The sequence below is a fragment of the Tauraco erythrolophus genome, chromosome 15 (assembly GCF_009769465.1).
Source record: "Tauraco erythrolophus isolate bTauEry1 chromosome 15, bTauEry1.pri, whole genome shotgun sequence".
In the NCBI taxonomy this organism is placed as follows: domain Eukaryota; kingdom Metazoa; phylum Chordata; class Aves; order Musophagiformes; family Musophagidae; genus Tauraco; species Tauraco erythrolophus.
Window position 1 is genome coordinate 20,658,905 of NC_141479.1, and position 15,543 is coordinate 20,674,447.

A 15,543-nucleotide genomic window follows, 5' to 3' on the forward strand; every position below is an offset into this window, starting at 1 on the left:
GCATCCCCCGCGTGTACCCGGACCACGGCTGCGGGCGAAGGCCCGTCCTGGTGGCAGCAGCTCCCCAAAAAGCTGCGATGGAGAAAATTACTCCGCAGAAGTGGAGAGGTCGGAACAGGCACTTCAGAGCATTTATTTTACACCGTGGTAAGAAATGGAGTTCTTCCTTTTCGAGACTCATTTCTTGTCTAGCCATAGCAATTGCAATTAGATGCATTTCAGGGGCATTAGGCACTTAATATATTTATCAAATTATTCATGTAATTTAGCATGCCTTTAGCTGGGAACAGCTATGCCTTGAGAGGGTAAAATGAGAATTAACCACTATTAGCTCGCACCCCCTTGAAATAATTTGGTGTTTCATCAATGATTAATAAGTTGTAGGGTTGTTTTTTTTTTTCAATTGTCTAGAGAAGTGACATGTTTCCTGCCAGCTGGTCACTTCCAGTAGAAGATACTCAACTGCTCTCAAAGTCCCCGTTCCCAAATCCCTGTCCCCAGGGAGACACCAGCTGGGATGTGCTCCAGGCTCAAAGGGAAGGAAGGGCATGGAGTGTGGTAAAGAGGAGATGATGGTGTATATCGTGCTCACGTAGCCCTGAACACGCTACCTTGCTCCTGCCTAATTGTGTGAGGCACAGCCACCTGTGTGCCCTCCGTGACATCCAGCAAGAGGGGCTGGGTAGGGAAATGTCCGTGTCCTCCTTGTCTGCACGGGGCAGGAAAGCTGCTTGATATCTGGTTTGTGGGTTTTTTTCTTGTGCATCTGCCCAGGTGAGACCATCTCCCTCGGAGAACTTCGAGGTGAGATTCCCCTTCTGTACCTCGCAGCCACAAAGCCCATGTGTTTCCCACCCAGGGAGAGGTGTGAAGGTTGTCGGCAGCGAGCTGGGCACGGGGTGATCCCAGCAGCGCCTGGCACACACAAGCACAGGGTGAGCCATGGGCTCATCTCAGGTTCCCCCTCTCGTGCTTGCAGACTGAGAACTGATGGAAAAAAGGTGGCCAGATGGATCCCAAAAAAAACCATCCCTGGACGTGGCCATAATGCCCGTAGTGGGGTTAGAGTGCTGGTGCACAGCGCAGGAACGGTGCCGTGGAGCAGCACAGGTGCGCGTGGCCCTGGGTGGGCAGGGTGCCTGCTGGCAGTGGGCACGGCGACAACGGCGCCTGCTAAAGGAGCAGCCACCCTTGAGCCTGTTTGGATCAGCAGGAAAGGAGAGCCACGGTGGTGCCAGGGGGGTCTCTAAGAGCGTTGGTAGCCCCAGGGTTTACAGCATCGGAGAGACACGAGCGGAGCGCAGAACGCCCCTGTCTTGACCACGGCGGCAGCTGGTGCCAAATCATCTCCTGTGCCAGGCTGCTCCATGCATGCCGGGCATGACAGCGGGTTTGGTGTTCACCCAACGAGGCCTTTTCTCTCCCTCTAGTAGCAGAAGCTGTTTGTCCTGCTACGTTGCTGCTGTCCCGGTCTCGCCCCGCGGCTCCCCCACCTTCCAACCCTGATCCTTGACGTGAAAAACCCGTCGGGCACCGGCAGAATAGAAATAATCCTGTTGCATTCCTCTCTCCCTCTCTCTTTTTCTCCGAACGGCCGCACAAAAAAAAAGGGCTGGAATGCCAGAGACCGAAGCGCCAGAACTCGAGCGATGACATTGAGGTCCTCTCCACCGGGACGCCTCTCCAGCAAGAGAGCCCCGAGCTGTACCGCAAAGGGACCACCCCGTCCGACCTGACTCCCGACGACAGCCCGCTGCAGAGCTTCCCTGCCAGTCCCTCCTCCACGCCGCCCCTGGGTCCTTCCTGCAGGAACAAGAGCGCTCACTTCTCCAGGCAGGTCTCGGTGGACGAAGAGAGGGGTGGGGAGATCCAGATGTTGCTGGAGGGACGCGGCGGGGATTACTTGCGCCCCAACAGCTGGAGCGAAGAGAAGGTCGGCGGCACTCGCGGCGTGAGAAGCGGGACGCTGCGCAGCGGGCAGCTGGGCTCGGCCTCCGTCCCTGAAGACTACCGAGGTCGGAGCGGAGGACACAAACACTCGGCCTCCAACCACAAGCAAAGAGAGAGGTGGACAGATTCCCCAGCCACGGTTTCATGGACTTCCCACCACAGGTCCCACAACCACAGCTCAGGGAGCTCCAAACTGCTTGAGCTGGACGAGGAGAAGATGAGCAATTACGAGATGGAGATGAAGCCCCTCATGAGGATGGATTCTTATATGCAAGAGATTCACACCCAAAAAAGACACTACAGCAAAGGGGGGCCCTGCAGGAGCATGGCTGATGACCACCGCGGGGAAGACCGGGGCTTCGGGGTTCAGAGACTGAGGTCTAAGTCCCAGAACAAAGAGAATTTCAGGCCAGCTTCCTCTGCTGAGCCCACGGTGCAGAAACTGGAAAACCTGAGATTCGGGGACAAAGCTGAACCTCGGCTACTAAGGTGGGACTTAACCTTCTCCCCGCCACAGAAATCTTTACCTGTTGCACTAGAATCTGAAGAGGACAATGGGGATGCGCTCAAATCCAGCACGGTAAGTAGGAGAGATGGTCTGTTGAGATGTGGTTGGCGCAGCGTCGCGGTGCTGCGGCGGAGCTGAAAGGGAGGTCACCCCCGAGCTGACCCCCGAATTACCCCGGGGTTGTGCCTTGAATCCGTCCCCCTCCCTTCTCCCATCCGGTGTCATAGCGTTGGCGTGGGGGTTTCTGCGCAGGCTGTCTTGGTGGGAACAGCGGGTTTTTCACTGGAGGATGTGAGCAGCAAGGTTGAGCTTGTTTTGCAGCCCAACCCTGGGGTCAGCAAGAAAAATATGTTATTGCTGGGATTTTGAGCGTTCACCGGGTGGAAAACTGCTGGTGGTGGGGCTTTCTTGTGGTTCGGTTATGGCAACAGAACTTCTTGCTGGCCCAAGAGGGTGGTGGGACTCTGTTGCCACGTCAGTGCTCAGATCCTGGGAGCTGGGCGTTGTGGCTCTCCGTCACCGCGCCGCCGTGCGCCGGCACTGTCTGGGGAAGCTGTGACCTCGTCACCGCATGGTGCTGGAGACTTGACCCAGGTGGAGGAGGGAACCCTGGTCATGGGCAAGGGGACGTTGCGAAGGGGTTGCACTCCCGAGCTGACCGCTGCTCGGGTTTTCCTGTACTGATCTGCGCGATGCGATACAGCTCCTGGTTTTTTGGGGTGTGGGTGATGCTGAGCCCAGGAGGGGGTATGAGCCCGTCAGTGGGGGGGATGCAATGCAAAAGGGTCTCAGCAAGCTGCAGACAAGAGGATGCAATTCAGGAAGGACATCTAGGCTGGGACAGCGATGGGCAGGGACAGCGAGGGGAGTGGGCTCAGGGTTCTGCAGATCGGGGCGATACAGCGGGTCACAGCCCAGCGTCAGTCTATACTATCACTCTACTACGAAGAGCACAAGTACGCTTTCTAGTCAGGAGCACAGCCGGTGGGACTTGGAGGACAACCCCTTGTGAGACATCCAGCCCCGGGCTCCTCGTCTAGGGAGAGACAGGGCTGTGTTGGGAATTCACAGGCAGCTGCTGGGCAGAACTGGGGGTGCTGAGGCTGGGGCAGAGGGGCAGAGCGAGCTGCAAACACGCAGAACAGCTGCTGCGAAATGCAAGGGAATCATCTGTTCTCCATGAACGGAATGAACGGGCTTGGATTCACGCGATAGAGGCAGTGGTCAGCCAGCAGCCATCACTTGTCAGTCGAGGGCTGGAATAAATTGCCTGGGGAGGCTGTGGTGGCTGGGGGAGGAGGTGGTCTAAGACTGGGTTGGACATCTGCAGCTCGGATGTAACTCGGACAGAGCTGAACATGCCTTGGGAGAAGGCTCAGCTGTGTGGTTTTCAGCTCCTTTCCAGGTCTGGTTTTTGGTTATTCCCAGCCTTACCATAGGGAGCAGCTTCCTCGCTTGTTCTCGCCGTTGGTTTGGCGTTGATCGGAGCCGTGACTGGGGTCTGATGGGAGCAGTGGGGAAGCCACCACTGCTCCAGATTCCCACTTCTAAGTCACCAAGTCAGTGCTGAACACGGGGCAGGGCTGGAGGGGTCCCGTGCTGCTGATATCCCACAGCCTGGCCAGACCTGCACCGGAGAAGCAGAAAATCTGTAACTCTCAGGTGGTGACATTTCAGGCTCCGGCAGAAGACAGGAGCTGTCAGGGTAGCAGAAGGTGATGCTTGGTTGTTTGGGAGACAGGGATTGTGAAACTGAGCTGACATTTGTCAGTCACTCCGAAAGTTTGGGCTAGAGACGTCATGGTCCATAAGGTACGGTCACCATTGCCATCCCTACGGCATCCCGGCTTCTCCAGCGCAGAGCAAAGGCCTTGGCACCTGCAGCCGTGGGTGGGAGAGAGGAGAGAGCTGGGACACGAGCAGCCCATCAGCAGCTGGGGTGCAGGATGGACGGAACCACAGACCTGCCACCGTTTCCCTGCTGTGGATGTGGATAAATCACCCCCACGCACCGCTCCGGAGCTTTCTGGCTTCCGATGCATCTCGCGAGCTTCGGCGCAGGCTCCAAAGCACCCACGCGGTGCTCAGGGAGAGCCGAGCGCGGTGTGTTTGCCGGTGCGCTCCACCGTAGGGCACATCTTGCCAGGCCAGGGAATAAAAAGAGCTCCAGGCGACGGTAGCCCGGAGCACACGGCACCGAGTGATGCCACAGGCGCCGCGGCCAGACCGGGCTGTCCCAATGCATGGACGTGACAGGCAGCGTTAGGAGCCTGACAGGCTTCCAGGGGGAAGAGCAGCAGCCGTAATCACATGGACACCGACCCCGTTGCAGTCTGTGGGACCACAGACGGTCCAGCGCCTTCGCTAACGTGATCTCGCGGGGAGCTGGGAGAGACGCGGGTCCCGAAGGAGGAACGGATCCACCGTTTCTCCTCGCTGAGAGCCAGGCGTTCCTCGGGGAGATCGCTGGCACGCGCGGTGTCTCTCCGTGCCCAGCCCAGGTTAGACGCGCTGCCGAGGCTCCCACCTCGCACGCAGAGCCCAGCCTGCGTGCCGGAGCCATCATAGGAATCATGGAATGGTTTGGGTCGGAAGGGACCTCAAAGATCATCCAGTTCCAACCCCCCTGCCATGGGCAGGGACACCCTCCACTACACCAGGTTGCCCAAAGCCTCATCCAACCTGGCCTGGAACACTTCCAGGGATGGGGCAGCACAATGCAGACACAAACCTCCCTCCTGCCCGGGGAGGAAGGCTTGAGCTGCAACGCTGGATGTAAATAACTCACTAATGCAACGTGCCATTAACGGCTGTTCCGAGTGCATCCCGGGCAATAACGGAGGGGCACAGCCTGCCCGGAAGGGCGCACAGGAAAGCCATTAGGATACACACCACGGTTTTTAAGCGCTGTAGCATGTTCAGTTTTCTCACATTCATCACCGAGGGTGGAACAGATGGCGAAGGTTTGGGAGGAAGCTAATGTAATACAGAGGAAGAGAAAAAACGTGGATTTAAATAACCTCCGATGCCAGCAACGATTTGTTCTAGCAAGAACGGCACCGCGCTAGCAGGGTTTTGTTCCGTGTGGCCTGGCAGGGAGGGGGGGTCATGGGACAGGAGCAGGGGAAGGAGGCGCAGGAGAGGAATGGGAGGTGCAGTGATTTGTGTTCCAACCTTTTCCTTCCCCTTCCGACTGCCGGCAGCTCGCCTCCAGCGCGCAGGCGAACCGCTGCTCCCGGGAAAGGCCAGTTGCGCGCACGCGTGTGCTGCCCACGCCGTTTCAGCTGGCGTGACAGCCTGCTTCCCTGGGATCCACGGTGCTGCCATCTGTGACACCGCTCATGGAAAAGGGCATTTCTCATCTCCCGGACAGCTGGGCTGTTTGGGAAAGGTGCCTGGCAACGAACGGGAAGGATGCTCTGAGCCGAGGAGGGCTATTTTCGCCCTACCTGGTGTAGCCCTGTGCAGAACTGAGGCCGACCTCAGAGGTTAGCTTGTTTTAAAAATAATCTGCCATAAACCAGCTCTACATAAGCCATAAGTGAGCCTGAGGGGCTTGGCTCTGCCTTGGAGTGCCAGCTCCAGCTGCGGGAGCAAGCCCACCTCTGTCACTGCTCGCAGGAACCAGGGGGGGATGCCAGTCTTGGAAAAGCACAGTCTTCAGATTATCACTTTTCTCCCCACACCTCTTGATTTCTGTCTTAGAAATGAGGTTGGAACAACTTGGGGGGGTCCCTTGATGTCCAGCCTCTTGCAACATGTCCCCAGGTGGGGATGCAGACCTCTGAGGAGGAGTCAGACATATAGGCTGCTATATGAGCTATAGGAACTTTGTTCTTCTCGGTCACTTTTCATCAGTCCCTTAGAAAGAGGCTCCCAGAACCCCCCTTCATTGAGGCTGCACATCAGTAACAGAAAATTGCTCTTACAAAGGTCATTTCCTGAGGCCACCGCTCAGTAACACTGATGGAACCCGGCGCTGCTCGGTGTTGGCTCTCAGGGGACTGTGGGCTTTTGGGGTCACCAAGCCGGTGCTACAGCCCTACAAACGCTTTAAAATCACATTTAAAGCCACCTGATCTCTCTGTGTCTCTCTGTGCGCTGACCCCTGCACGCACAGAACAAACTCACATCAGTTGGCATCGTTGGGGCAGATGAAAACGGAAACCAACGTGCCAGGACCGGTGTCGGTGCTGTCGCATTAAGGGACTTACGGCCCACGAGGCACAAAGCCTGTGTCCGAATGCTTCCCAGGTTCCTGGAGCCTTTGAGGAGATCTAAAATGGGAAAGGAAGAAAGGAATCTGAGACACCGGAAAGGGAAAGGCTTTCTAAAATGCCAGCAACCCTTTTATCCATCAGCACAAAACATATCACATTTTTAGGGTTTGGAAAAAAAAAAAAAAAAAGAATACATCTCCTTTTCTGCAGGTGCTGAACATCTGCAGCTTCTAAAAGGGAAAAGAAGTGTTGTAGGCACAGAGGTCCTCAGCGTGCCTGCGAGCAGGGCCGGCGTTCCGGCACGGAGGGAGCCTGATTCATCTGCCTGTCCTCGTTTCGCAGGAGCGATCACGGGGATTTAGAGGAAGACTTCCAGGGACACGCTGTGGGCTCACTAAAGGCACCCTGGAGATGTGAGTGGGCTCCAGACTTGGCCCTTTGAAATCCCCCTGTCTCATCCCACCAAGAAAACCCAATGGGAGGGCAGTGGCTACAAAAAGCCCCCCCGCACCCCCCCCCCCCGATGTTTTCCTCCATCGTCTCCCGCTGTCGGATGCAATCCCAGTGGTCTCAGGCTGTTGCTGCTTGTTGCAGACAAACCAGGGGAAACGGCCGCAGCGAGACCCCCCCTCCTTGTCACGGGGGGACGGGGAGGGATTCCAGCAGCCGCAGCATCTTCCTCGCTCGCTTTCGGCGCGAGGAGCGTGTTTTCCATCGAGATATTCCGAGCAGGTCCTGCTGTCGCTGGGGAAAGCGAGGAGGAGGCAGCCAATCTGCTGCCAGCGCGGGGCTCTGCCGGAGCTCGCCGGGCAGCCGGGGCCGAGGGGGGGTACCCGGGCAGGGGGCTCAGCCCAGGCTGCGATGGAGCAAGGTTGGGGCAGGGGACAGAGCACGGCAACTTGCCCCAGGAATGGCACCTCCCTGCTGATGGAGGTGGTTGATGCTCCCTTTTCCAGCAGCCACAAGGTTATTCTTTGAGGGTCTGACCTCAGGGTGGAGCGTTTTCTTCAGGAAAGTTGGGTGTCTTTAGCCTTCAAGGGTGTAAATGAGATTAAAATAACAGCTGGCTGATTCCTCTGTCCTGAACAGGCACCCACTGTTTGATGGTGAAGCATCACCTGCATCTCAGACCGGGCTCCATGCCGTGCACGGGGATGCTCCCATCTCTCTGCCTTTGGACCAGTCTGCTGGGAAAGGGCTCTGGGGACTTTTTTGTGCTTAGCATCCTTGGGACTAAACCCAGTGGCTCATCCCTCTCAGTCTTCCCACTTCAGGTTTTTCCATTATTTTCTTTTCCCCATCAGGAGCCTTCCCCAGGTCTCCTAACACAGGCACGCTGGGGTTTTCCTTATTTCTCTCATCTCAGCCAAACAGGTTCAAACCCCAATCCCATGTCTCTTTTTAAAACAGCGGATAATTGGAAACTGGCCTTCCTTTGAGCTCTTTCATGCACAGCCATGGAGGCATCACTTGTAACAACACGGGGCAAAGAACGCTCAGAGAGAAACATGATGTTCCACTCGACGGGGTCCTTGTAAACCCCTTTGAATCCCAGGGCCCCTTTGATGTACCTGCAGAGAGCACCCCGCTGCCTTTGCTCTTGTCATCCTGGATTCATTTTAGGGTTTTGAGCCCAACTCCACGTCTTCTTCTGGCTTTGAAAAAGTTGGGGGTCAAACACCAGCTTTTGACTGCACGAGAACCAAAAATCTTGACAATATCCATATGGCTCCAAACACACAGCTCGCCCCGGCTCCACGGGCACCCGTGACATCAGGACTGAACCAGAGGTGACAAAACGGTTCAGTAAGCGACACCAGCTCGGGATAAATCCCTGCCTTCACTTTACCCACTTTTTTTTTGCTCCTGCCAAAGCAGGTTTTTCCATCCTGCCCCACTCAGTCGCACACCAGTATCGAGTGCCCGCTCCTCTTCCACGGGCACATCGGCATCTCCTGGGCTCTCTTCCCTGAGCCACGGGAGATGCTGTAATACGCTGGAGAAGGCAAAGCGAATCCCTTATGTTTCTTTTGCTAAATGCTCCTTCGCCGTTCCACAGCAGCCTGTTCCTGGCAATTATGTGACAATTCAGCACAAATGTCACGGAGCTGTGAAGTTTTCAGCACTTTCCGCAGTGCTGAGGCTGGAAAACAATGCATATATATTTTTTTTGCTGATCCCAGTCCTTAGTAATTACTCTTAATAGATCCCAGAGGGATTCCTAGGTAACCTGCACTATGGTTTCCATGGCAGAGAGACAGAGCTTGTACCCTGCGATAACAGACAATAATGGAGTGTTAATGCTTAAATTAATTATGCTACAATTGTATTTGTAAACTGGTTGCCCCTTATATTCACAGTAAGACTCTTGAGTTGCTACACGACAGTTAAAGGATAAAAACAAACAAGACGGAGGGGCAGAAACGGTGGTGCCACCGTCAGAGCTGCAGCGTGCCAAAAAAAACCACAGGCTGGAAGAAACCTTTGCTCCTCACTTCTACAGCTGCCATTACTGTTATCACCCCTGTGCTGTAACGAGGGCTCATTTGCCTTTTAGTGTTTCCATGGATTTGGGTGTATGTTCCAGCTCTGTAAACTCTGAAGGAAATCTTCAAGTGCTTGGAGACTATCCCTGTTGATCCAGAAGGACCTTTTTGCCCAGCTGATGCTGGTGTAGGTTGCCCACTCTTGCCGGATGTTTTCCTCCTACAAAGGAGCTCAGGGATCTTCTTATAAAAAAATAAAACGAAAAAATCCCAGTCCCCAGAGCTGCCTCATTTTGCTGATGAAATTTGCCATCACCCAGTATGTTGGCTGATGCTTGCTTTAATTTTTTTCCTTTCCTGGAGCCAGGCTGGTAACGATTCCGGGTGGAATTCATCTCACGTCACTTGGTCTACAGACAGCCTAGATGGTTAGCACAGACTAGATGTCTAACGTTTAGACAGCTAAAATTGGGCGAGGGGACGCTGCCAACTGGCGTCTGCTTCCCAGTAAAGCAGGTTCTGGAGTGGCGGGCACTGTGCTGGGAAGGAGCAGAGCGTTTCGCAGCAGAGCCCCGTCTCCCGAATGCCAGGTGGGGTCGTTGAAACAAATCTCTGCAGTTCCTGACGCTCCTAGCACGGCTATTTCAGGGCTAAAGAGAGCATTGTAGCTCTTTTTTTTTGTAAAAAAAAAAAAGATAAAAAAGAAAAGCTTTGCTGGCTGCTTGCTGTCTGTGACACACAAACTCCAGGCTTGGAAAAATCAGCTTGACCTCTGGCTTTCTAGCACCCCAGAGCCTGCGGTATCGCTGGCCTCGGGGTTTTCTATGGGTTTTTCTAAGTCTCAGGAAGGCTAAAGACGAGATAAAGCACCACTGAAGTATTAAATCAAGGTGCAAAGTTGCAAATCAAGGGCTGTTGCTCTTCTTTCTGAACGTGGGTGGCTCACGTTAGGGCTGGCGTGTGGCACGAGGAGTTGGGAAAGCTGCCGGTTCCGAAACGCCGGCTGTGGCTGCAGGAGAAAGGAGTTCACTGCCCTATTGCCAGGCTGGGCTCAGCAAAACAGCTCTTCCCAAGCACAAACCAGACGAGATTCATCTTCTGCCTGGGCACGGAGCGGGAATCACTTCTTAGAACAGATGACACATATCCTAGGACATCCTTGCTATCAAAGGGGAGAAGGGCAAACGCTTCCTCTGAGCAGAGGTTAAGGCACAAAGACCTTACATATTAGAAATAAGCCAGACATAAGCATTTAGAAGTGCAGCAGGATTCGTAATTGGAGCTAAAACAGAAGCCTGAGTGTTGCAAAGCTGCTTATCCACCAGCTGCCGCAGGCAGGACTCCAGCCCCTGCCAAGATGCGCCGGCGTCTCACCGGGGTGGAGCAGCCGTACCCGCCGTCGCTGCGTGGAGAGCCCTTGGTGGAGTCAGCACAGGGAAGAGGGTGTTAAAAAGAGGGAACTGTAAAAAAAAAAAAAGCCACATTTGTAGGTTGTTAGACAGTGGGATTTGAGCTGTTCAGTTTGCAGAGACCCCTCCCAGGTCATCCTATTTCTGGGATGCTTTTGCTGGCAAATGTGGAAGACCTGGCATATGCGGTGCCAAAGCGAGCGTTTTCTCCTGCCTCTGCATTGAACAGAGGAAGCAAGATGCAAATAGGTGCAGACTGAACCCGGGAGCTGGGCAAAACATTTGTGCATGGGAATCCAGTTGCTGCTGATGCAGTTGGGAAGGTGCCCATCCCTGGAAGTGTTCAAGGCCAGGTTGGATGAGGCTTGGAGCAACCTGGTGTAGCGGAGGGTGTCCCTGCCCATGGCAGGGGGGTTGGAACTGGATGATCTTTGAGGTCCCTTCCAACCCAAACCATTCCATGATTCTGTGTTGCTTAGTCTGTTGACTCCCCCCATTTTTCTAGATGAAGGCACAGCTTTGATGTCCTGGTGTATAACGGAAGGGTGTGCTCCCTCCCCGGGCACCATCCCATCAGCATCCTCTGAACACGCGTACCGAAGGGTTGCGATTTCGGTCAGTCCAACGGGCCCATCCCAAAGCATTTGTGAGGGTAAAGCTCAAACACCAGGGAATTCCGAGGTACCTCCTGCATGGTATTGCAACGATCTCGTAGACTGAGCAGAGCAAGGGCAGGAATGGTCTCCACTTCTCTGGCTGGGAAATCTTGGCGAGCAGACCAAGGCTAATGCAAGCAGGAGTGGGAGCAGTTAAGTCCTGCCCTGGCTGCGAGGCGGAGGGAACCAACTGCATTTTGTGTCTCCGCCGTGCCCTGCCAACAGAAACAATGACAGCGATAATCACTCCCAATCTGTCGGTACGTTAACACGAGCTCAAAAATCGTAAAACCCGATAATCTTTTGAAATGAAGCTAAACCCCCCAAAACGTAAATAACACACCGCGGCGCGCGGCGCTTGGCAGCGGCGAGGGGGGGGAGGAGTGGCAACGGGATGGGGGGGTGGTTTCTGCCTTTGAAAGGCTTTGCATGGTGCAGGCGGAGAGATTTGCTGGAAGCAGTCAGGCGTGGATACCTGGCTGCCAGGAGAGGCTTTCCGCAATCCCTCCATTTGGTTGGCTTCCTTTGACCCTGTTGCTAAGCTACAAATATGCCTTTCCAGCAAGCTCCAGCATCCTCCCTCCCACCCACTCCCCAACGCGAACTGAATCAGCCTGCTCCGAAGAGAAACCATCTCTGGCCAGCAAGGAGCTTTATTTTTTTATTTATTTTTCCCCCAAAAGCTCTGCAGAGCGGTACAAGGACTTGCTTAGAAAGGGTGCCCACCCCTGCCCCATGGCCAACCCAACCGCCACGGGAGCTTTGTTCCGAGGATGGAAGCGTAGAGAAAAGCCTTCGTACCGTTCCAGGCGATGAAAGCTGGCACCGCTCCGCTGCAGCAAGAATAGATGAGGATACCAGCTACTCCGAGAAATAGCTACCACCTACCTGCACACACGCTTGCTCACCCTGATGCCAGCCACGTTAACGCTTTAGGACAGCAAATGTTTTATGGTAGGGACGAGGTGGCAGGGTGGATGTTTTTCCGACCGGTGTCCTGCAGAAGGATGCGCTGGAGGGTCGTCTGCAGTCCTGACATCGAGTGGTCTCTTCCCATCTTTCCTGGGGTGCTGATAGGGTCCATGTCCTCATCAGGTCCAACATGAGGTGTCTGGGCTGCCTTTATGCTCAGGGGGAAGTAGCAGATGCTCCTGGGGTGCGCTTCAACCCAGCCTACGGCAAGTGTCCGACAGCGGCCAGCTGCGACATGACATGAGTCGCTGCAGTGGTTTCCACATAGTCACCAAGAACTTCATTTGGTCCATATGCACCTCAGGAAGGGTTATTAGAGCCTTCCCAAAATGTTGCCTTAACATAGACCACCCTGTGCTGACCTGACTCTTGCCATTATCAGGAGACCTGTACAAGCAATTGTGTCTATGAGGAAATGTCCTTTGGAGACTCCTCCAAACCATCCTCAAACAATTATACAACCCAATACGATCTTTTTTCTTCTTTTTCCTTTTTTTTTCCCTTTTCATTGGCCACCCCAGGTAAGCAACGGCTTCTAGTTATTCAAAGGCCAGATTTCCTGTATGCACATGGGAGAGTCCAGGAGCAACTGGTGACTTCATCAATGGGTCCAGTGGGTGCGCGCCCAGGTGTCTGCTTGGCACATGCTGGTCCAAAGCTCACACTGGGACTTAGGTACCATTTGTGCTAACGCATGATGTTGAACAGAGTCTGCCCCAAGACTTGCAGGTGTATGGGTCTGTTGAGGCAAACGGATGGAAAGGAAGCGATGAAGTGGCTCGGAAAAGGAGGAGTCCAGCGGCTTTGCTGTCACTCAGGCGTACGAGGGACAGTGCTACCAGGGATGCTGCAGGACCCAAGGACGCCTTGGGCTGCGGGTCAGTGTGGGGAGGGGGCAAAGGGGCTCCTGGCAGAGCCCAGTTCACTTCTGTTGATGAAAGAAGAGAGGGATTTTGTCTGCCTTTGCAGAATGGGAGGGCTGCCTTAGGAGGAGGTTGTGCTTGGACGCACCAGCTGGAGGTGACCTGTGTATTGCCATGGACACGGAGGCTGTAGGTCTGGGCTTAGTCCCCTCCGAGGGGGAGATCTTCATTCATCCAGTACCTCAAGGGTGCCTACTCCAGTACCTCAAGGGGGCCTACAAGAAAGATGGGGAGAGGCTGTTCAGGAGGGCCAGTTGTGATAGGACAAGGGGTAATGGTTTTAAAATAGAGGGAGGTAGATTCAGGTTGGATATTAGGAAAAAATTTTTTACCATGATAGTTGTAGAACACTGGAACAGGTTGCCCAGAGAGGTGGTGGATGCTCCATCCCTGGAGACGTTCAAGGCCAGGTTGGATGAGGCCCTGAGCAACCTGATCTAGTTGGAGATATCCCTGTTCCTTGCAGGGGGGTTGGACTAGATGACCTTTGAAGGTCCCTTCCAGCCCTAACCATTCTATGATTCTATGATTCTATGATTCTATGATTCCCGCCCTCCTCACTAAGGCAGCAGCCTGCAGAAATCCAGCCAGGGATACCAGGTGCTTTGGGATCCCTTGCCGGAGGGTGTAAATCATCCGTAATCGGTTTGCTCGCCCGCAGAGCTCCCTGCTCGCGGCATCCCGGAGCCAGCGCAGCGCCCGGCCCCTGCTGCAAGGCAGCCTTGGCCAGACGTTCAACGTGCCTTCTAACTCCTCTCCTTCTCTTTCTCTTCCAGGGCTCAGCTCCTATCCTGGTAGTCATGGTGATCTTACTAAATATTGGAGTCGCCATTTTGTTTATTAACTTTTTCATCTAATTCAAGACTGTCTTGTTTGCAAAAATAACAGTTAACATGTATGAATGGGGGAAAAAGAAACCAAACAACAACAACAAAAAGGGAAAAACCATAACTCGAACTGTCCTACGACAATTTCCAAGTCTTTTCACAGAAGAACAACAAACGATCGAGTCTCACTCACAGTTTGCCTTTTTTCCTGGGTAATGTTTTTTGGATTTTAGCCAAAATTCTTTGCTTGTATAACACTATGCTGTGTGGCATGGCAAAATGCTATCAACACTCTGCCCCCCCAACACTGGAAAGGATGAGAAGGAATCCCAACAAAATAAAACCTCATTTCCCTTCCCCTCACCCCCCAAAAATATATTCGGAACAACAGTAATGAACCCCAAAAGGGAGACTAGATGAGGGGACCATGGGGAGGTTTTGTTTGAAGTATGTATGGGTCCTGGGATGCTCCAGGCTGAGTTTCCCGGGGAAAACCACAACAGCTTTAATGAGAAAGCGAATGGGAGAGAAAAAGCAAAATCAGGCTTTTCTTCCTTCTCCCTTTGCAAATGGAGAACGTTGCTGCAAGAAGGAGGAGAGAAGGAACAGGGGAAGGCGTGAACCCTGTCTAGACGTGAAAGATGAGAGAAGAGCAACAGGCCCCCATTTTGTTGTTTATTTTTAAAACAAAGCAGCAATTGGTGTTCTGCTAAATTTCTTGGGGCAGGGGGGGAATAGGGAACGCAAGGTGTGAGCAACAGCCCCACCACCCTCCTGCCTTCACTCCTTCTCCCCAGGCTGCTCCCCTCCATGGCAAGGCTGGAAAACCACCCAGTCCTACATTTAATTCACGGCCAATTTCTCCTGGGTAAAAATGTGTAACTGAATTCCCCCAAAAAACTTGCAGGCACCTTCAGAGACACGAATTGAGTAGCTGCTGGCCATCGTGCCGTGCTCGCCAAGACGCGAGGAGCAGCGTTACTCGAGCATCCCATCCCAAATACCTGCGTGCACAGATGCTGGGGAGCAGACTGGTGGGGAGGGACTGGGGAGAGAGGGCTCAATTCTGATCCCCTTAGGATACAACAAAACAAAATAAAGTAAAATAAAATAAAAATTGCTTTTTCAAAGGCATCTGGGGAGGAGCACTGGAGCATGTCCCAGAGAGGAGGGAGAGGGTGGTGGGTTTGTCTCTTACATCTTGCTGTGGACTGTTTCAGACATCATGCTTGGGCTCTGAGCATGTAGTATTTTGCACTTTGTAATGCAGGATGTATATTCCAGCTTCCAACATGTCCCTGTTAAAAAAAAAAAAAAAAAAAGAGAAAAAAAAAGAAAAAAAAAACAAACATCATTGGCAATGGCAGCCTCTAAGGATATACTCTTTTCTTTTTTTTTTTTTTCTATGTCACTTAATTTGTTCGTTTATACCATCTTTGTAATATGCCTGCCTTGATTTTCTCCCCTCCCCTGTCCCCACGGATAATATGCATACTCATTAAAGATGCCGTATCCCTGTTCTGAGCTGTTATGGTCCCAGTCCCGAGAGCGTGGTCTCGGCTCGATTGCTTGGAAACGCCCGACGTCCCCCT

At 53.6% G+C, this 15,543-nt stretch overlaps 1 protein-coding gene across 1 annotated transcript in view; it reads left to right on the forward strand.

Annotated features, from left to right (window-relative positions):
- The window catches only part of JPH3 (junctophilin 3), a 52,501-nt gene extending 38,520 nt beyond the window's left edge, over nucleotides 1-13,981 (forward strand). Inside the window, exons 4-5 of the mRNA XM_086620712.1 lie at nucleotides 1,611-2,530; nucleotides 13,901-13,981. Of these exons, the coding sequence (XP_086476838.1) occupies nucleotides 1,611-2,530; nucleotides 13,901-13,981 (1,001 nt within the window). The remainder of the gene's footprint in view (nucleotides 1-1,610; nucleotides 2,531-13,900) is intronic.
- Nucleotides 13,982-15,543: the final 1,562 nt, after the last annotated feature.